The sequence below is a fragment of the Neodiprion fabricii genome, chromosome 6 (assembly GCF_021155785.1).
Source record: "Neodiprion fabricii isolate iyNeoFabr1 chromosome 6, iyNeoFabr1.1, whole genome shotgun sequence".
NCBI classification, from domain to species: domain Eukaryota; kingdom Metazoa; phylum Arthropoda; class Insecta; order Hymenoptera; family Diprionidae; genus Neodiprion; species Neodiprion fabricii.
The window spans coordinates 1,666,720-1,689,283 of record NC_060244.1 but is presented as its reverse complement, the minus strand read 5'-3'; the positions used below and the strand labels follow the sequence as shown (position 1 = coordinate 1,689,283).

The 22,564-nt window shown below is 47.3% G+C and overlaps 2 protein-coding genes across 4 annotated transcripts in view; one reads left to right on the top strand and one right to left on the bottom strand.

Annotated features, from left to right (window-relative positions):
* Window positions 1-22,564, bottom strand: part of LOC124184798 (soluble guanylate cyclase gcy-33-like) — an 86,028-nt gene that overhangs the window by 44,459 nt on the left and 19,005 nt on the right. The window lies entirely within an intron of this gene.
* Window positions 1,621-22,282, top strand: LOC124185475 (head-specific guanylate cyclase). Of its 3 annotated transcripts, XM_046576289.1 has the most exons (11): window positions 1,624-2,468; window positions 4,496-4,569; window positions 5,252-5,334; window positions 13,363-13,708; window positions 14,087-14,489; window positions 15,954-16,133; window positions 17,403-17,541; window positions 17,974-18,140; window positions 19,415-19,558; window positions 21,086-21,240; window positions 21,366-22,282. In XM_046576289.1, the coding sequence occupies exons 1-11, from the start codon at window positions 2,250-2,252 to the stop codon at window positions 21,559-21,561; spliced, it is 2,106 nt and encodes a 701-aa protein (XP_046432245.1). In that variant the 5' UTR covers window positions 1,624-2,249; the 3' UTR covers window positions 21,562-22,282. The 3 variants fall into 3 exon arrangements, with proteins under 3 accessions (XP_046432247.1, XP_046432246.1, XP_046432245.1); XM_046576291.1 differs by lacking the exon at window positions 21,366-22,282 and having other exon boundaries at window positions 1,621-2,468; window positions 21,049-21,161; XM_046576290.1 differs by lacking the exon at window positions 19,415-19,558 and having other exon boundaries at window positions 1,623-2,468.

Sequence of the window (22,564 nt, the reverse complement as noted above, 5' to 3'; positions counted from 1 at the left end):
GGTAAATGTTGACCGGTGTGAATTCGCGGGATTGAAATTTTGAAAGGGAGAGCCTGGGGCGAGTTTGATAGCCTGCAGCCCCTGCGAGTTCCGGGGCGCACGTTTTCGTATAAATTTTCACCCCGCGTCCGCCCGCGCGGCTAAGGTGACAGGGGGTAAAATTCTGACCGGCCACCTGCAGCCCCGAGAAAATTCCCTGCCTACATTTATTTATTTCTACCTTTCCTTACTTCGCTTTTTCCCCCTTTTTTTTATGGATATCAGACGCTGAATATTCCGAGTCAGGATACCCACACGGATGGATAGTCGCACGTATGGCTGTCCACAAATTTTGTGTAGCTACCCCACCCACGCGTCTCCATGCACGTATACGATATTTATATGTATTACAGATGATCCTGCTCCCATTATTGATTTTTATTCAACCCAACGGCAGAAATGAATTTCCGGAGGGTTAGTAGCTGCCAAGTACGTTCCACCGTCGACTTAGATGGAATGGATACCGCGGGCTACTCGATCCGCGATGGAAATCTAATCTGCCCGCAAATTTACCATTTTTTTTCCGGCAGTCCGATTCTCCTGAAATTATCGCCGCGTTGGGAAATTCCGCGTTACCCAATTAATTTGCTCATACTTACGCATTAATTTATTTTATGCATATTCAAGAAATCTGGCAAAGGACCAAGGTGCCGGGGAGTCACACGTGGGATTAACCCGGGTTCAATTTACCCGCGGAACGGGAAAGGGAATGACGGCAAAGAGAGAGAGATAGAGAGAGAGAGAGAGGAGCAGACGAGAGAATTACGGAATAATAAAGTAATTTGTAGTCACGGTTAAAATTTATATGCAACCCGTCGGTGCGTCGGTGGCGCGGCGTCGTTTAACCAGAATTGAGAAATGCCTCGGTATCACCAAAGTCTTATTAAACGGGTATGCGGAGGGTTGCCATAAGCTGTGCACGCCCTTCGGGCGGATCATTTTTCCCTGAGAATATCGACAGCCTGCCAAACTCGATTAGTCTATTAGTCACACTCCGCGGTACCGAATAAGAGGAGGAGGTTACCGAGGGTGGTAAATCAGTACTATGGTACGAGGGGGGGGGGGGGGGGTTGCAAATAGAGAAAGAGAAAAGAAAAGAAACAAATCGCGGTACCAAATGACTTTCACCGAGCTAATCGTGGCTTATACTTATATAATATTTCTGTTACAAGCGATCCAATCGGCGCCGGTTCGCGTGGTGAAACATAATTCGGGGGTTGTGAGAAATAAAAGCGTTTATTTTACACGGTGACGGTCGAGAGATCGAAGTGGCCTGCTGCACGGCAGCTAAGTGCTTCTAAACGCGGGTAACAACATCGGTAACACGAGAGGCAACCACGCCGCCTTCACGGGGGTGGAAATTGGGACGGATGAAGATCAAGGCACGTCGTCGTCGTCGTCGTCGTCGTTGGCCAAGTCGAGGCGGCCAGGGCGTGTTACGCACGCGCACCCCTCTCCTCCTCTCCTCCTCTCTCGCTCTCTCTCTCTCTCTCTCTCTCTCTCTCTCCTCTCCTCTCCTTCCCTCTCCTCCCGTCTCAGGGTGGGTTCGCGCAGCGTTAGCCCCCGAACTCGCGAAGGGTGGCTGCTCGCGCTAGTGGTGGTGACGACGGTGGTGGTGGTCGCGGAGCTGGCAGAACTCCCTCGGTCAATTTTCATCCAGTATGGCGCTACGCGCCTCGTCACGACCGGCGCTGCGGCATGTTGCCATAATACCGCGGCATCGTCGCAAACGGTACCTCCTGGGCCACTTCGAAATCGGCACCTAATAGAAGGGTGCAAAAGCCAGCGTAACGGGTCGAATTACACCCATGTGTACACCAGTGCGTCTATTTTTTCTCACTTTTGAACCCGCAACGCGAATCGAATAGTTCCAACCGCGTCCGGATTGAACGCCGTGAGTTTAATGACCGCGTCATGGAGACGCGGGGCCGCCGGAGGACAGTTTCAGGAATAATCCACCAGCTGCGGACGGTTTTCAAGAACCCGGGCTTAGGGCCGCTGGAGTCACCTGCCCAGATTCGCGGCTCGTTAACCGCGCGGAATTTATAATGGCACATCAGTAAGTCACTCGCTTACTCAGCGGCTGTGATCGTATTCCATGAACATGGTCTCTGCGCTTCGTCGACACAGCTGATGGTGCATACGGGGTGAAGAAGCCGCGGGACAGTACGCGAAGCAGTTTCAGCGAGGCTCGAAGAATACGAGGAAAAATGGCCTGTCCGTTCTCTCGGCGACACGTGCCGGCGACCGGTTGCGGCGATCAGGAGGAACGGCGACCCGGGGATCACAATCATCGAACAAGACCGACGAGACAATCGTCCGTGCAAATCACGTCCTTCGTCGGCGACGACGTCGACGACCAAGAAAACACGCAGACCCTCAACCTGAAGCACCTAAGAGCGGCGGTCCTCGTTCTTACCAATCCCTCGGTAGTATACATGCCTTGCACTTGAAATTCACCCACGATTTTCCCGCACTCCTTTAGCCAGTTTCAGCCCCATTGTCAGAGCCGCTTCTCGTTCCGCTAGGCGGTTCCGTTCGTTCTAGGGTCTCCAGCCGAGCCGCTTAAGCCGGACTTTCTCTGCCTCTCGAGAGGTCCTCGTCCTTTATTCGCCTGACCTCACCTGACAAAAGGACCTTCGCCTCGCTGATCGAGCACCTTGTTTTTCCGTCGAAGGCGCGTGATTCTCTGTTAACTGATTCAATTACCCCCACAATTCCGCCGCGATCCTCGTGTCCGCTGTTTTTCTTCCCGGTTCCTCCCCGCCGACAATCCGGTTATCGGAATGGGTAAGTCCCGGGGAAGATTCGCCGCGATTCTTTCGCCGCGCAGTCACGATCCAATAACTTTCCGTTATCCTTTCTGCCGGGCCAAGTCACCTCCCACGCGTAATGAGACGCGTCGAAGAAACCGGAGGCCATCAAGACGTTCGCCAGATGGATGACATTGCCGGCTGCAGCCGGTGGATTTTCGGATCCGGGACGCTAACATGACTGCGAACTGACAGTCTTTCAGATTATGCATCTCGACGCGGCGAGGAGCTTTTCCCAGACTGAGGGTGAATGATGAACATCGCGAGACGTGTGCGTGGCCCTCGCCTGTCGGTAGATTTGCGCGCTAACAGGGAACTCGCGTCGACTCGCTCGATCCTCGTAAATCAAATCAATCTAACCCGAACGGCAGCCGTATGTAAAACTTGCCGGATCCATCATCGCGGACCGGCCGAAATTCCCCCGCCTGCCGGGGTGAAAGGAAAGTAGATACTCGCGGCTGTAAGTCGCTACCCAAGAATTTATAACTCGAATTTACGTCGAAAAAGATTATTCCAATACGTTGAATTATTTGGAGCAAAGCTTCTGACTTTTAAAATATTTCCATACACGTTAAGATCAAAAGCTTCGAAATCTCTGGCGAACCAACAAAATGCAGATCAAGTCATGTGACAGCTTATTTTCTGAAAAGAAGAACTTTTCAGACTCGTAACAAATGACTGACGAACGCCAAGTGCCATCTGCACATTTATCCATCGTAATTGACGCGCTGATTGAATAGAATTGTAAAACTTGAAATTTTTCAATACAAAGATTTCGTTCACGGTGAAAATTGAAGTTGGTATAATTTTTCAAGGAATTATACAAGAATTTTAGGGCGAAGGAAACGTTGCGCAGATCCGGCTGAAAACGCAGCCCGTATACTAAATAAACAATATATTTCAAAGGGCAAAATATACCGTAAGATTGTAATTTCCAAGGCAAAGAATTATTATCGAAAAACGGATATACATCATCCCCCGGAGTGTTTTGAGACCGAGAACGCGGGTACTTCGGGTACAAAACGGTTCTTAGGGGGAGAAAATTGTTGCGGAGAAATCAGAAGAAAACTTAGTAAATACACGAGCCAAGTTATATAAGTGCTGATATATTATATATGTATATATATATATATATACGTATCTATATATGTATACATATCGTCGAAGAGGAAAAAGCTGAAATCGGAGTTGAGAACTTTTCGAAGCTTCGTGAAACTCGAATTAATAGTCATATCGAGTATTCCATAAAATGCAGAAGAGAGCAAAGAGGATGATGAATGAAAGGAGAAGAGAGAATTAAAAAAGGCAAAGTCATTCTGCTCTACGGCGCTAATATTTCTCATTACATTCGTTTCATCTTCTTTTTTATTTTTCCTCCTTGAAATTCCTTCATCACCCCTTGGGTTATACGAGAAGCGTCTGCAAGAACTCGGATTCACGGTGATTGGGGTTGAAAAGTTTTGCTGCACCCCTTTCGCCCCGCGGTGCTTGACGTTTCTTTCGCTTCCCCTTTTCACCCCCGCCTTTTCTCTCCGAATCTTAATCAATGATCCCCCGACTCTCGACGCGGCGTTAACACCTCCGCTTATACGCGACGTTTTCAATTTCGCCCCAATGACTCGCATATTCTCTTCCCTTTTCAGAACGAGGCTATCGCGACGGCTCTTGGCACGGTGGTGAGAAAGGAAAAGCTGCCGCAATCGACGTCGACCGCCTTGTAAGTACAATAATCGTCGATAACTATAATTAATAATTATCAACCCGCGTCCGAATCTTAACGGCTCGCACAAGTGGCGAAGGCTCGGACGAGGCAGCGATTCGATAAAAGGGATGAAACGCGGACGTCATGCGGGTGGGGGGGAGGCCAGGAGACCGGAAATCCTCGTCCTCGTCTCGCCTCGTTTGAGCCCAACGCTCGTCCGTACGATACTGAAGGACAAGTTTCCGGGCAATAAATTCGAAGAAGATCGTATTTTCGTATTTTGCTTGGGGCGGGATGAAAATCTTACCGCGGTAAGAACCGTGACGCGTCGCGTTTCCTCGGGCTTTACCGCGCGGCCGTACCGCAGCGGAAATGGCGCGCGCGTTTCTTTTCTCGCCCCGAATCCGACCCCCGACTTCTGTCTTCGCAGGGCGACAAAGGAGGACGAGGAAAGGGCGACGACGCCGACACTTGGCTCCCGAAAACGTGATGCTAATAGACGATAACCCCCGAGCTTTCTTCTCGGTAGCGACAAACGTTCGAACCTGCCTTGAAAGCGCGGCCCGGCTGCTCAGTTTATAATCGAATTAGCCGCCCTCTTTTCCGTATCTCTCTAATGGATACACCCTCCGTTCGACGCCTGGCTTGTATACCTGTGTTGCTGCGATACTTTCACGAGCCTTTCTCTTTTTTTCAGGAACAAATTACTCGACAACCCCGATACCGATGTTAACTACAGCCTTCTTCAGGACATCTACGAAACCCTGAATTGCAGTTGCGGTGAGACGATCGTTAACTTTTGTATTATTCTTAACGCAACTCCTCGAGTCAAGCAAATTCGATTTCTTTCTTTCAATGAAAATACATTGCATCTGCCTGGTTGAATCGTTGTTGGTTAAAGTGGAACAGACCTGCGGTTCCGTGGAATATAATTCAATGTAGTAGATACCTACTTTGGAAAGTTGGAAAGATTGAAGCTGGTCGTAAGAAGTTCAAGTTCCTCTGTAGGTATTCGGTAAAAAACTCTAGAATCATGAATTCCTCGCTGCCCTCATCTCGGTATAATCAGTTCGTCGTTAGAGCTTCTGAATAATTTACTGTATATGCCTAAAAGTCGATACCATTTGGCTACGAGGCTGTAAAAAATGCAGTGGCACTAATTGACTGGTAACTCATCAAGGGTTAGCCAACCCCCTTGAATTCCCCTAACAACCCTCAGAGCCCCCTCAAAGCGAGGGTTAAAATTCTTCGGTATAGAAATTTTTCATCGATCGAATCGTCGATGGTAATTATATTATCCCGGCTATCCGGCGTACATATATACATCTATTTTCTAATTCGCTACATTTTTCTTTCGACATCCCCTCAATTAGCGCGCGACTTGCGTTTCAACGCGTCGAACGATCTCGAAGGATAAGAAAAAAAGCTCTCCGTTGACATTGAAAGCCGAAGAAGGAGCCGGAGGATGGAGAGAGCCACTTTTAAATTTCGCCCGGTTTAAATAGTTCCATTCCGATCCATTTCTCAGCGTAATTCCGTGCCTCCCCTTCTCCCGTCGGCCATATCCTCCCTCCCTCCCTTCCTTCCGCCACTCCTCGCGCAGTTAAACTTGAATTATTTTCATCGCGTCCCTCGCGCATTAATAATTTCGTTATGCAAAAGTACAAAGTAAAGAAGACTCGGGGGAAAGAAGACGAAGAGGTCCCAGTATTTCTCCTCTTTTCGTTATCGCGCGATCCCTTCGACCGAGTGAGAATTATGAGAATTATAAATAAAACAAAAAGTAATAATAAAACATAACGAAGAAAATATGTTCCACTCTTATCTCGCTGTCGTTCGTTTTGTTTGTTTCTGTTCTTTTTCTCTCTCTCTCTCTCTCTCTCTCTTTACAGAGTCGGTTATTTTCTCGCTTCATCGACGTACATTGTGCCATTTTCAATTTTCGCGCGCGCACTCTGCACGGGCTATACACTGCAATTATAACGGGACAGGGACGCGGACAACTTGTACCTTAACGAGGTAAATTATGACCGAAAGCGCGAGCAAACAATTTTACGGGAGTCGGGGTTTACTGCTCTAGCCGTATAAACCGAAACAATAATGATCCTGACGAGTGACGATCAAAGGGAGCGGCGAGCCGGCGGAACGTAACGAATTTACTATTATGTCAATATATAATGGCATCGGGGTGTCAACAGCCAAGAGCTGTATCGGGCGTATTATGCGTATTATCGCGGGTTGTTACCGTCTCGCCGAGAGTGCGGGATGCGGTCGTATATGGCTTGTAAACTTGTCGACGAGGGATAAAAACCGGCGTTTTTTCTCCCTCGTTCCGCCACGCTGCGAGGTAAACTTCACCTCGAAATAAATTGACGAATCGAAGTAATTCCTTCCTGCAGTCGGAGGCCTTTTCGGTTCGAGAAGTTTGTTTCGGAGCGCGAAATTTCCCGCTCATTGCGCTCCAGGATTCCCTCCCGGTTTGACAGGGGGCAACTTTTTAGAGAGGAGATTGTCGAATTGGACTATTTGCCGAGTCAGTTTACATCTCAGGTTATGGGTTTAACAAGAAACCGCGGCGTCTAGACTCGGCGGCGTTTCGAGGCGTCCCGCTGTTTTCATTTTCATTTTCATTTTCATTTTCATTTTCGCTCAACTCGAGGAAGCTTTTCGGCCCCCTCGCATCGAGCTTCGGGTAGGAGAAGGGCTTTTGTTTAACGGTTATAGTGCGGCCCAAGTGGGTTGATTATCGTCTTGTTTCAGAGACGGATAGGCATGATGGGCCCGAAAAGGAAGTTCGAAACTTCCACGGACAGTTATAGGCGGCTGGCGTCGGCATCCTTCCAGCGACCCCGGGCTAAATTCAAAGTAAAGATGAAAGCGCGACGCGGTGAGTTTACGGACGTGGATGCCTACTGCCAAACTACCCCGCGCCTCTTTTCCGCCCCATTCAAAGCAAACTCGATGGGTATATAAACTTCATTTGCAGACGAGTAATCGCGCGATTTCACGAACCGTGGATTAATTTCATTTTGTTATTTCTCCTTCTCGGCGTGCCGAGAATTTGCCGAGTTAAACAAAAATTCGATCTAATTTTACAACCCGTGTCCGTAAAATCCGAATCACTTTTTATTCATCCACTTCTGCAGTTCTTTATTATTTCGACTGTATCGTAAACTTTCGCGGTAAAAGTTTTATACGCGAGTCTCTTTCACCCTGATTGACGGTTTCGTTCTCCGATTAATAAGGAAAATTTTTTCAGCTCGTTTATGCTGTTCTGAGCTTAACCGAAAATCGCAGATAATACTCGTGGAAAAATGATCGAATTGCTATTTTCGTAGAAGACGCTTAGGGCGAAAGGAAGAATAAGGAGAAAAAAAGATGATGCGAAAACACTCAGCGAAAATAAAAGGAACTCCGGTGCCATGTTTTCCTTCCAACTCCAACTCCTCATTTTGCTCCACCGTCTTCGCGACGACGCAAGAATAATTAATCAGAATACCGGTACGAATTAACTTTGACAAATGGAGAAAATGCAGACCCTCGGGTCACGTCGTAATTATTTTTGGAAAAAGGTAAAAACAAAAAATCAATTACAGAAACTACACCGACGAAATTGGAATCAGTGACGCAAACCAAAGTTCAAGCTTTGCCGTTGTTACACTAATTGTTTCACTCGTTGACAGTTCCGGCTACAAGGGAACGGCTGAGTATTACTACCTCGATCACCGGGGTATCTCGATAACGAATAACGATGAAAATTCGAGGTTGCACGGAAATATGTGTAAAAACGTAGAGCGGGCAATTCGCACCGATACGGCAAATATCCTCTGTCAGAGACAGATACGCTTGTATTCGTCGTTCTAAAGAGCCGAGCCGTTTCTCGAATCCTAAATTCGGCCCGAGGAGGGAATAACAAAACGTGCCCGACTACCAAGCAGAGCTCGAAGCGGTGAAATTCTCGTTTGATGGTCGCGAAACGAGCGTCGCGTCGGATTTTAACGCTCTAGGCGGATGCAGCGCGGGGCGTTTGAAGAAAGTTAGATTGTAAAAGTTAAGTCGTCGTCGCAGATTGCGAGCCGCGTCTTACTGCGAGGGTCGATACGAATTCGGCTTGCGTACGGCTCCCGTGCAAAGAGTAATCCGCGCCGCGTAGGTCCGATTTTTGAAAATTGACGGGGGAGCGGAACCGAGAGATGTATCGGCAATCGAGATAACACGCGAGACGAGCAGACAAACGGAAAGAGAGGGATAAATGCCGCCGCCTACACCCCCGATAAATATTTAACGGTAGCTTTTCCATTTGCGGATTCAGCCCCTCGACGCTCCGATACCTCCGGTGTATAATTCTCTTCCAGCTTCTGTCACGAGCGGTTTGGACCGAGTGGCTTGTACGCCTCCTCCGACAAACAATCCGGCCACTTTTTACACGACGATCCAACGAACCTCCCGAGCTAATCGTCGAGCAGCTTGGCTTTTACACCCCAGCCAACCCTCGTGTGTGCTCAGCAAACAAATCAACCTGGTACTTGCTACACAATTACACGCAGATTCAAAGCCTGCCCACCGCGTGCATGGATGAGAATTTATCCGACACTTTCGTGCTCGAGAATTCCTCTCTCTGCCCGCTTTTTCTTTTCATCTATGTATTTACGTACGCGTGTATAAGGTAGATAGTCGAGTGTCAGTCGCATGCACAATTCATACACTGTGTAACAAAGTCTTATATTTCACTACGACTTATAAAAGTGGAGAGGCGGGTTCAGGATTTTCACCGGCCGTTATAGTAGCGGGAAATCCGCGACACGGATATGGAAAAGCTGGAGCTTATATTCGTTTCGACGGGAGTAGAGCTCTTTTTACTTTCCCAACTCTCTCTCTCTCTCTCTCGCTCTCTCTCTCTCACTCTCTCGCTTGTTCGTTTTCATCGTCGCGATAAATATCGCAATTATACCGTATACCGTTTTTTCTTTTTCCACTTTATTTATTCATTTATTTATTACCTTTTTTTTTATCGCCCTGCACCCGCTGATTTATCGCTCATGGCTTTCGTGTTATACCCACGTTCCCCGCGCGTATAATAATATCGGTGAAATGGAGCAATTTCATTCTTCTTTCCTCGCCTGATATATTACACGCGTGAGTACATACGTACACCCATAACACGCGTGTACGCCAACTGATTTACGATCTTTGGCACGTCGCGTCGGGTCGCTTGTATATTTTACATCACCTGCCTAGCTGCGCTCGTGCATCCACCAACTCTCCGGAAGTACACCTTGTGTAACTTTTACGAATTAATAGCTCGAGCTGAGTCAAGTTGTAAAACCTGTCAACTACGCCGAAGGAACGTTTACGACAAACAACGACGTTACGGTTTATATACGCTGCATGGCGATTCGTTCTTCGCGAACTTTACAGAGCGGATGAATAATTTGACCCCTCGATCGATCACCGGGAGCAATTGGAAGTACAAGAAAAAAGAAGACATTTTGCTTCGAATCTTAGGCCTGAAATTATTTCCGACGTAAGCGATGAGTTTCTGGGGAAAATAATATACACGGTTCGGTCCTATCAGGGTAAAGATTTTTCAAAAATAAAACTGACACGAATAATCCTGCCTAATATCGTTTCTTTTTTTTTCTTCAATTTTGGAGAAACTTTCTTTTCCAGTCCACATTTGCTGTCGCATTTTCGTTTACCTGCTCAAATCTTCGATTCTCTAGGCGATTATACACGCCGAATAGATAATCGGCGAGCGTAGAAGCGATCGGGAAGAATTTTACTGCACTTCCATCCGTCTCCCCGTCCCATCCATTTTCCATACCGACTGCGAACGACGTTATTCAGTGATTCGTTTAGGATCGGAAGCCTCGCTAGTCGCCGGCAGCACCGTTTCTGCGATGCAAAATCGCCCGTACGGTCCGTAAGCCCGGGCTGCACGGTAAATGGAAGGCATACGGATGCTCGTAATCCAGGAGGCGTCTTATACCCCGCAGGTACGCGTCACCCCGCGGGGGAAAAGCGTGTCTCGTGAAAGCCGAGGGGTGGAAAAGGACTTTTCGTCCCGGGGCTCGAGGGGCGGACGTAAACTGGGAAAGCGGTTGAAGGTGGAAAATAAACGACAGGTGGGTCGGACTTTTATACGAACAAACAAGAGCTCCTGTAGCGTCGCTTTGTTTGGCCTATACTTTGCGCCGCGTCATTCTCGAAATAAATGCCCGAGGATTGTCGGGCTCCTTCTTATACATTTCCCGCATTTCTCTTACATCCTTATGCGATATTCCATTCGTTTTACACGTTTTACTTATCGCGCTTCCGACGTGTGCGCGGTCGGAAACGCGTGAAACGAAAAAACGAAGAAGGAATTGGGAGAGCGCGATGCTCATAAAAGGAAAACAGGATGCCGCAAAAGCTGCCAGTCTGTGCGGGAGGAGGGAATGAGATGAAACCTTTTTCGGTCCGGAATGAGGGACGGGGGACGTTTCTCGCGATGAGAACCGCGAAACCCGCCGGGACAAAAGTGTTCCTATATCCATAACCCGCCCAGCCGCCGACCTGGACGTTTTTGCGCTGCACGGCTCGACGGCCACGTGCTATCGAATTTCATCAATCTTTCCTTACCTCGCGCGCGTCGAGCCTGATAGAGGTGGAGAAAATAAAAGCGAAGAAAAAGGAAGCAGAAATTGAGAGAGCCGGACAGAGAGAGAGAGAGAGCGATGAAAATGATGCGGGGCAAGAGAAAAACGGGATTTTACGGTCCGATTTCGCGAAACTTGTAGTTCATAATTCGCACATACTTGGAAATATCATCGTTTATATCGAGGTAAGACTTGCGGATCGGTCGATCATTCGCTTGCGTCTTTCTCGTTCGACTCGAGATCGTTTCTACGATCTGTGACATTGATTGTTTTACGTTTGTGAAAAGTGTCTGAAATCCAGCGTCAAAAAGCTGCTGGGTAGAGCTTGGAAGTCGTGCAGCTTTGAAGTTGTGTATTTTTCACGGGTACAAGTAGCCGGAGATCGGAGTGAAAATACCTCGTTCAATTTGACTCAGGGTGAGGGTGTAAACATTTGAAACTGAAGAAGAAAAAGTTGGAGACGTTTGAGATGAATTCGATTGTCAAATTTCAAAGTTTCAAAGTTTGAAAGTTGCCAAGTTTGGAAGTTCGCCTTCAGACCCTGCAGCGACTGATCGTGTTTCGCGTACCTCCACGTACGCCACGTGTCGCGATGACGAGTTTCGTTGTCGAGGCGATGATCGTTAGCGGGGGTTGAAGGGGTGGAAAACTCGTCGGGGAACAAACGGAGCAGAAATTAATTGCAGTAGGCGTGAGGTTGGCGGTTACCGCGTTCGCGTGCCGAATGATTAATGGAGCTGGAACCGGCGGCTGTTTAAAAACCGACAAGACGGCCAGGGAGGGCGGCGATGGCGAGGGGGACGGTGAGATGCGGAAAAAGAAAAACTGGGTTTCCAGGTGCACTCAATTTGCGAGGAGATGAAATTTTCCGACAGACTTGATATCGCGGCGCGAGCTTTCTCCAGACGAAAGCTGTCCGACCTTCGCTCCGCTCCGCATACGGATGCGGAAACGCCGCCCTGCTTGCACCCTCGCAAACACTCATCAGCCTCGAGCTGAAATTGCACCGTGCCTCCTTGATTCCCAGCTTTTTATCCCCCACCCCTCCGGAGCCTCGCACACAAGGGGTTCGTACCTAACTCAGTTTCCGAGTGTCACGGATCGTTTAGTTCGCTCCCCGTGCCCGTTTAATCTCTCTGTATACACGGCTCCCGTCCCCCAGGATTTCTGAGTACCTTAATATACCCGGGGATAAACATCGTTTTGGTAACGATCCCTGAAACATTGCCAGTTACTCCGGAAGAAGGAGGCGCGATAAAGGGCTCAAAGTTTCGCCAGGAGTACAGATTCACGCTAATTCGGAGCAACGCTTTGTTGTTGGATCAAGTCGCGTCACGTGACCGTGTTTACGAGGACTCCTCGTTCGGTATCTTCGCATTTCCGAAACCCGCGATTTTTCTCGACGATTTATTTTGCGCAAAAGCCGAATGAACAGGCGTATTCGACTGCGATTCATGGAGATGAATCGGCCCCTGCAGCCGCTCGATATTTCACTCTTGAATGCATCCCCTGGGAAGATTTCAGGTGCCGATTTTTCAAACAACCTCATACAAAGCGGAAACCTTCGGGACGGGGTTGAAGTTCCGAATTTGAAAAGTTCCGAAAGCGCCTTATTCCGGATTATTTGGCGGCGAAACTTGAAGTAAAGAAATCAAATATTAGAGAAATGACAAAATTTCGAACGGTCGGAAAATCGACGGCTCAATGTTTCGAAAATTCAAGTTATGATGGAGCAAAATTCCAAGCAGTTTGCTCAACGAATGGGTGTAAAAAATGAAAAAAAAAAAACCGAAAATCAGAATGACCAGGATTCCGAACGTAAGAATATCGGAAACAAAGAAAGATCAAAGTGGTGAAATTTCACCGAGCAGGAAATTCACGGAACTGAAAATCTTCGATTATTCGAAATTTCGCCGTTTCAGATTTTTAAATTTTCTCATTTTCGCACATTCGGAACTTTCCACGTCGGCTTTCGGACCATCCGAAACTTTGATGTTTCTTCAAAATTTGATTTCCTTGCTTCAAGTTTCGCCAGCAAAAAATTCTGAATTCGGCGCTTCTGAAACTTTTAAAATTCGGAATTTCATTACCCCGCCCCAATCCTCCCCTCAAACTCGCGAATCTCAAAGCGATACGATACTCCTTTTACCGTAGAAACGCGTGATTTCAGACACGGATGTAAATACCTTCCTGGACGAATTGGGCCAGGAATTAATAGCGACGGCGTGCGTCGGAATCCTGGAGCGAGCCTTTCGGTGCCTGGGTGATGATTTGTCCACCTTTCTAACGACCCTCGACGGGGTGAACGACGTCGTTCAGCATCAGTCGGGCTCGGAAAACGAGGCCGAGTTCGTCTGCACGGATAACCGAGGAGCCCTCGAGCTGCACTTCACCACCGAACACCCGCCGGTTGCTTACCTTTTGGTCGGCAGCCTGAAGGGTATCGCGAGGCAGTTCTACAACGACAAAGCCGACGTCCGCGTTCTACCCGACGCTTACAATTCGAAATTCTTCAGGTAAGCATACGCGATATGCACACACGCGCATTCGCGTGTACGTGAAAACACTGCGGCGATACGAGACTGCAGAAAATTTCCGCATGCACGTGTTATTATAATTACAACCCTCGAGTTGTGGGAAGAGCTCGGGGCGAATCCCCGGTTTGCCAAACCCATTTCGACGTGAAATTCAAAGCACGCTCCGGGGGCTCGTGCTTCGCTCTTTTCCTTCCGTTGTCAAATTTTTATCACGGTGTTTTTTATTTTTTTTTTTGATTTGTTTTTTTTTTTTTTCTTTTTCTTCTCTCCCACTTTCTCTCCCGCTACCCTCTCTCGGGACTGAGCACGGTTATTGACAAGCGAGATAAGGCGATGCCCCGATCTTGATGCCCTCAGATATCGAATAACACCGGAAAGATACGAAAAGACGGCGGGGAACGAGCCGGATGACGAAGAAGAGGACGAGGAGGAGGAGGACGATCGAGACGTCGTATCGGGCGGCTTCGAACCTTTGTCAAAGCACGCGTCGGACCTGATGGTCGGCGTGACGAGTTTCTGCAAGGCTTTTCCCTGGCACTTCGTCGTCGACCGACGCCTCGAGCTTGTCCAGCTGGGCGCCGGTTTCATGCGGATATTCGGGCACCTCTTCAACAGGCTCGGAATGGACATATCGACCTACTTCGTCTTCAGCCGTCCGAGAGGCGTGACGATCAGCTTTCACGAGATCCTGAAGCGCGCCAACACGCCGTTCGTTCTGACGCTTCGGAAGCCGCCGGGGGTTGAAAAATTCGCGGCCGAGGTTTGAGAAATTTAATTATAAGAAGAAGAGAGGCCGCGACGAGGACCGACGGAAAGGCCGAAGGGCCGGGATCCGTTTAATTCCGGACGTAGGGTGTACATGCCTATAGAGCGCCAAATTTCGCCGAGGATATTCCCTCTTTAGCGGCCCGTGTCGCCAAACTTTTCCTTGCGAGGCGAAAACTTGGCGCGGAGCTCGGCTTTTAACATTTTCAACTTTCGTTGCCTTGATGGTTCCAATTGTTTTGATACAATAATTGCTTGTAATTAATGACCCACTATGCCTGCTTAATTATCGCGTTAAACTCGCGGTTCACCTTTCAACCCCTTATTCCTCTTACACCCCTTCGGCTGTGGAGCCCGCTTGAGCCTCTAAGCCGGCTCTACACCGATGCAAAATTATTCATCAAGGTGAAAACGATCAAAAACGATTACCACCGGGATGGTATAACTTTCTGTTAATATCGTATACCTCGGGGAATTGCCTGCCTCGCTCTATTTGCATCCCGGTTATATCAAACAATTCGAGTTCGGGACTGAGGAAACGAAAACTGAGCGGCAGGGTGGAGAACTGTTTGAATATCTTTGATGCAGGGTATCCAACGAATTTGTTGATTCATAACGATGAATTTCAAGTCAACGAGTTTCGCAACTCCACGAATGTGCCGAAAATCCGAGATGTTCCGAGAATTTCGTAAACCGATCCTTTACAGAGCGTGCAAAAAGCAGAAGAAGGTACACTTGGAGAAAAAAAGTCATTGAATCAACTAAATGTGCGGTCACGGGCGGCGAAGTAAATATTTATTTATCCGAATTCAAGATCTATCGGTTCAACAAAATGTTTAGTTGATTCGACAAAAGTATCTCGTCGAATTAAGTAAGTATACCGTGTTCGTCGCGCTTCCTTGAATCAAACGAATATCACTTGACTCGAATAATCCCTTTCCTTCGAGCAGGTATGCAGAAGGTCGCGCTTCTCATACGAGCGTAAAAATCAAGGAGACTGAAATCGTACCCTTTCCATTGCACGCCCTAATAACTGTACCCATAAACCGACCGAATCGAGGAGTTATTTCACTTTGTTAGTTCATTCCGAAGGAACTTCTCGGTCTTGAATCTAGGCTGTGAAACTTTCCTCGCAAAAAGCCTCTAAAAGCTCTCTTCCACGGTCGCGCGGGGCTCGGAGTTGAAAAACTTGGGTCATTCGATAGGCACTCGATAGACCGAGATTAGATCGAGACGATCTCCGAGACTGAAACGAACTTGTTAAGCTTCACTCCCGCGATCAAAGCCGTTCCGCTTCCGTACCCACCGAGGCGTCCGCAGCCGGAAAATACACGAGCAGTGTATACACGGGCTGTTATTACCACTCGGGGTGGGCAAGGCTCTTTCGCTTTCACGGGGGTCGCCGGCGGTCCTCTCGGAGGGGCAGTTTCTGGGGGTGGCTAATCGGATGTTTTCGCAGGGTCTGGAGCTGAAAGGTCAGATGGTGCACTGCCCGGAATCGGATTCCATCCTGTTCGTCAGCTCGCCGTTCCTCAACGGCCTCGAGGGCCTGACTGGCCGCGGCCTCTTCATCTCGGATATTCCGCTCCACGACGCTACCAGGGACGTGATTCTGGTCGGCGAGCAGGCCAGAGCGCAGGTAAGCCCTTTCTTTTTATATCGCGCTCGAAAAGGGCGGGACGAGGCGATTCCTTTATTCCACCCGACGCGTAGAGCAAAGCTTCGTATCGCGGAATTAGGGAGTTTCGGGACTTTAATTCTCCGCCGAAAGCCGAACACGGGGCGGTCATTTTTCGTCAAACTCGCAAGGTCAAAATCGAGATATTATTCTTCCCATCAACCCAATTTCACCAGAGGTTAACCCTCCGAAAAAAATCGCGCTAAAATAACGCCTCTTTCGACGTATAACACTCGACGCTCTTTCGCTTCGTCCCTCCTTCGTTAATAATAAAAGCTTTTATGTCTTTCTCTCTCTCTCCCTGTATTATTTTATTTTTTATTACGCTTCAGTTTTACTTTATTTCATACGTGCTTGTCATTTCCCACTGTATTATCATTCTATTTCCCGTATACCTTCGTACTTCTACTTCATTTGGTTTTACCTCTTTAATTTTCTTTCTTCTTACTGCTTTATTTGTGTTTCTGATTCTTGTCCAACATTTCCATGGGCTTGATAAATCTTATCCATCCATCTATCTATCTCTCTCTTTTTCTCTCTCTCTCTCTCGCTCTCTCTTCGCTAACCTTTGCAGAGCACAAAGGATTGCAAGCAACCCCCTATAATACACGTATACACATATCTTTGACATTTAATTTCCCAGTCTTTTGTAGTACCTGTAAGGTTTGCACTCACGCATCGCGCGTGCGAGATAACGCGATAAGCACGTTTTTGAAAAATCGTTATTGTTCTTCCGTACGTGATGCACCGTAAAAATTCGGCCTACAATCGTTTACTATCCTAGTGGATACGTGACCGGGTCGTTTTTATCGCTGGCTGATCACGATTTCGAGTAATCTCTCGCGGGGGAGGAGAAGAAAATCTTCACCGTGCACCGTCGAGTCGAGAGCTTTCATTCTCTCGAACAAAACGAGCGATCATTACGCATGCTTGAAGGATCACGTTTGTTACGGGCAATTTGACGGACGATGTAAGATAGAAGAGCCGTCTGTCTCTGACGATCGGCAATCGTTCCCGTTAATTTAGCTCGCTGCTTTGCTGCGAATCTACGATATTAGACGTACTATATCGAGTTTCAAAACGTAGATAGAAAATAGTATCCAGTAGCAACAGAGATCGTAAAAGGGTTAATAAACAAGACCGAATTTTCACCCAGTTTCCTCCCGTGTTTCCCCACTCGCAAGTAAGTGTACGTGTGTGTGTGTTTGTGTGTTTGTTTGTTGCATACAGGACGGCCTGAGACGACGCATGGATAAATTGAAAAGTTCCATCGAGGAAGCGAACCGTGCCGTAGACGCCGAGAGGGAGAAGAACGTCAGTCTGCTCCACCTTATCTTCCCGCCAGACATAGCGAAGCGTCTTTGGCTGGGTGAGTTTTCGGGACGTGCATGTATTACACGTACGTAGGTACACACATAGACACTCGCAGCGACGAAGGCGGTTCGAGGGGTGGTGTAAGTAACGCGAAGCTCGTGGTCGCCCGACTTATTGACCGAGAAAAGAGCGAGAGAATCACACTTGTATCTCTTCTTTACGAGAGATGATTCGAGGAGGGTGTTGGGGGGAGGGGGGGGGCGGCAAAGGGAATAACCGATAACCCCGCGAGCGAGTGGATTCTCGTTTTCCGAATTGAACCAGACGACGACGGGCCGAGCGTTACCCGGAGGCCGTAGTACGCCACCCTGACCGAACCGCGGAAAACCCTCTTACACGTATACGTTACACCGTCGTGGTGTAAGCAGATGTATTAATCGCGAGACCCCGCCCCGTTTTATACATATACTTACCCTCTATACATCAGGGGAGCCGATCGAAGCTAAGACCTACGCCGACGTCACGATGCTATTCAGCGACATCGTCGGCTTCACTGCCATTTGCTCAACCGCCACCCCGATGATGGTCATCAACATGCTTCAGAATATATACGAGAAATTCGACATATACTGCGGCCAGCTGGACGTCTACAAGGTACATTTATACATATGGTTCGGCCTATTGTTAAAGTATCGCAGGCTTGGTACATGTACTTTTCACGGGGCGGTTGAAACGGATTCTATTTTTTCTTTGACCGACGCGAATTAATACGAAGCGACGGAACAACGCGAACGTTGTTGTTCTTCCTCGTTAGCCGGCGCGGGGAAATGGGATTTTTTTAGTAAAACGAACGAGGCGAAACGATGCTGTGTCACAGCGTCATGCATATGCATGTCGGTACTCAGACGGGCGCGATACTCTGAAATTAGGATTCTTTGCGCCTGCAGCGACGAAGGGTGGCTGGTTTTTCTACCCGTTCGAAGCATATAGGCGTTCGATTTACCGTTCGTAGATGGAATTCGGTAAATTTCAGCCTCGAATTCGAAATCGAAGACTCGTAAAATTCCCCGTATAATTTATGTGCTCGCATATTGAAAGCTCAAAGTGTGCGGGAATAACCCATTTATACGTACGTATACTCGCTCCGTAACCCGAGGGATGAGCGCGTTCTTTATAAACGATATTTGGAGAGTTTTTCGCCAAAGTGTAAAAATATTTTCACAGTCACCAAAGAGCGGATGATTCAACGTTTTATCGGGCGCCCCGCGTGTTCCCATTTTTCTGTCCCAACGTTCGGACGAGCCTCTGTTTTCTCTGACAATACCACGGACCGAGTACTGGATCAAGCGTGCCTTAAAGTCTGATGGGGAAAAAAGTCCGCGATTAGAGATACCCTGTACAGAAGCGGCTGCCGATACCCCGGGGGTTGAAACGCGCTCGTTTCTAAGGGGTGGATGAAAAATAACTTTGAAAACGAATAAAACTCGATGTTACTGCACGGGCCCTCGGCACTTGAAGAGCGAAGGATGGGATGTAATAAAAGCGTATATATCGTACTAATTCGACAATTGCCTTAATCGGGAAAAAAGTTTCGAGGCGCATAAATTTTTTCACGACTTTTATCATCGTTATTGTTGTCGTAGTTATTATTATTATTATTGCACGCGCGCCGAAGCGAAACCGCACGGCGGCATAAGTACACGGGGGTAGGTAGATTATTCGTCGACAACGGGGGATTCCGTTTCGCGAAGAAATCAATAAATGGCTGCAACGAACGGTTTCGGTGTCGTCGTCGTCGAGGCGAAATGGCCGATCGATCGGTAGTCGAAATGAGCTTTCCGAAGCGGGGCGGGCGGAGTGAATAATAACCCGGTTCTCGGGCATAATACCCATAGCCTGCACCCTGTCGGATGTTTTGTTCGCACCAGGTCGAGACGATCGGTGACGCCTATTGCGTCGCCTGCGGACTCCACAGGAACACGAAAACGCACGCTCAGCAGATCGCCTGGATGGCCTTAAAGATGATCGAGACGTGCTCTCGGCACCTGACGCACGACGGCCGACCAATAAAGGTGAGAGGGAAGAGGTCACGGACTAATTACCGATGCCGCTGCCAACCATTGATCGCTCATCCATTCCATCCATCCCATCCATCCCTTATTCCTGCACGCCTCGCGCATTCCGCCGTGCCGCCTCATTTATTTATCCTTTTGCGAAGGTGGTTCGAAATCGCCCCTGACGAAGGACGAATTCTGCGGCTCCTCGAAAGCTCGACGAGCAGATCGGTGCAGGGAGCCCTAATCGCGACCGGCATGCCGGTAACTTATGAGGAACGCGTGCCTCCGACCATCGGGATTCCATTCCGCGGTACCTGTACTGAATTTCTAGCTAACTGCTGCCGGGAACACGATTACTCAGAGTTCATCGGAGAGTTGCGGTGTAACGGAGGCCGATTGTATTTCCGAAATTAGCTGGGCCAACACGCCGCGGGGTCAACGATTGTGGGTCGGGTTATTACGCTACGCGATTCGTCAGCCGCCCGAAGCTCGCTGCGTCCGGCGATGCCCACTGAGCTAAAAATAATAATCGAGGCCGAATGATGATCGAACGCGACTCGATTGAATCGGTAAAAATTAATCGATTGTTTCCTATTATTTTTAAAGCGGTGCGTGTTAAAACAAAATTTCGTATATTTCGGTACGCGGTCTTGAAAACGAAAACGTTTTCTAGCAATTTATAGTTTCATTGAAGAGATTATTCGATTTCAGGCAAAAATATTCATTCAACTTTCACTTATTATATGAAATAAGTACACGGTAAGTAAGACAATGACGATAATTGATACGGTAAGAGTAAAAAACAAAGACCGATTACGAGGAAAAATAATCGATTATACAGGATTAATCGGAAATCGGTTATTTTTGGTCTTATCGCTGCCAATCGGATCGATTTCTCCCCTACCATGCGGAAGCCTTCTTCGCTGTACGCTGTAGCAAAATTCGATTCTGGACTGCGCTCTCCTGCCGACAATACATCGGGTTTATGAAAGTTTCGTGAAGTTGTTTTCTTCCTATTTATTGTCGTCCGTGATATAAGCTCGTGGAAAACGGAGGGAAATATTTTTCGCAAATTCGTAACTCAGGCCCAAGAAAATTGCGAACCAGCAGTTTCAACCTTCGTATATAAAAATATATATATTTTTCGAAAATAACGAAGCCGTGAAAAAATTGATCGAGTATTGATCGATGGGCGAAAAAAGGTTCCGTCGTCGGGTGATCGAGAAAAAGAAGCATCGTCGAACCGGAGAATTGCTCCATAATACCGGAATGATAACGGAACGATAATCGTCTCGTCTGGAGAGCGTTGAGAATAAAACGCTTTCACATATTTTTTCTCATTGTCTATTGGCAGTCGGCCGTTTATCTCAAAGTGGTTTCGCTTTTATTTCACATCATTTATTATACTTTTACCGCGGTACACGACAAATGTCCAGCTTCCAATATAACACAAATCTTGTCCTTCTCTCATCCTTTCGCGTACCTACGTTACCTATCGTTCGTAGTAAATTCCCGACCAAATGTGTCGCGACGTTATTTCAGATGAGAATCGGCATTCACACGGGGACGGTGCTCGCGGGTGTCGTTGGTAAAAAGATGCCACGCTACTGTCTTTTCGGGCACAACGTCACGCTGGCGAACAAATTCGAGTCAACCAGCGAGCCTCTGAGAATCAACGTCAGTCCGACGACCTATCCGTGAGTGTGTTCGGAGTAAAGATTCAAATTTGAGGAACAAACCGACTTGCATGATACGTGAATCGAAACAAGTCTGGATTTCAAGCTTTTTCAACCCTATGAAATCTCCCCTCCTTTTGCCGCAGATGCCTGACGGAGAGAGCCGGTTTCATCCTGGAACCAAGGACCAAAGACAATCTACCGAAAGAAATACCGGCCAGTTTACCGGGTACGTGTCACTTCTTGAACGGCTATAAACACGGGGATGTCGAGGATGACGCCCCCCTTGACGATCACGTAAACGCGGCCCTGGAAGAGTTGGGCATTTGCAACGGCACGTAGAAATCGACCTGCCCCCGACATTATACATACCTACATGTATACACCTACGCAATATTTGTACAGCTATCAAGATCGTACAGTACCAAGGGTTGTTACGCGTATATCTGTACTACATGTATATACATAAGATATGTATGTCATACTATATTATGCAAGGATAATTCTCAACTAATGCACCACGCTAAATTATACTATCATAGACTCACACCGTCGTATGTATGTATACACATTATGTACTATTATTAGGTATACCGTGTCGCTAATACAACAATAACAATAACAATAACAATAACAATAATAATAGTAATAATAATAGTAATAATAATAATAGTAATAATAATAAAAATAATAATAATTCATAACGACAACGTTACGGTGTTATGTAATGATAAATATCCAGCGATTGAGTTGACATTGGAAAATAATTAATGACGGATGAACAATGATACCGCAAGTAATATATACAGTAACGATAATTTGGACAAAGCATAGAAAAAAAATTAAAAAATCAAAGCAAGAATATTACGTGTAAGCGTAGGCAATAAATCAGCGTAAGTTTCCCTTATGGAAAAACTGTAAGGCCAGATTATAATTGACGTGAAGAAATATTGCAAATATGTTATATTATATGCCGATACTATTTATACGCAGAGTTTTACGGTAAATGGATATTGTATAATGTATAAATGATATTATTATGAATAAAATGTGCAAACACTGATCGCCGTCTCAACCTATGCGCAGTACGTTATTTTTCAGCAATTTTCGCGTGACAGTCGTTTTAGGTATATATTGTAGACTAATAAGACTTCTCGATGGCATTATGAGGGGAAAATTATATACAGCGACCTTTTTTATCGACCGAAAAGCTAGGCGCGTTTCACTTTGCCATCGCATGAAAGTTTCGCATTCGTTCCGTTCACGCTGTCGGTGCACGAGCAACAATCGAATTTCAACGGTTCAACAGAACGAACAAACTAAACTTAGCATATACTTTTTTCGA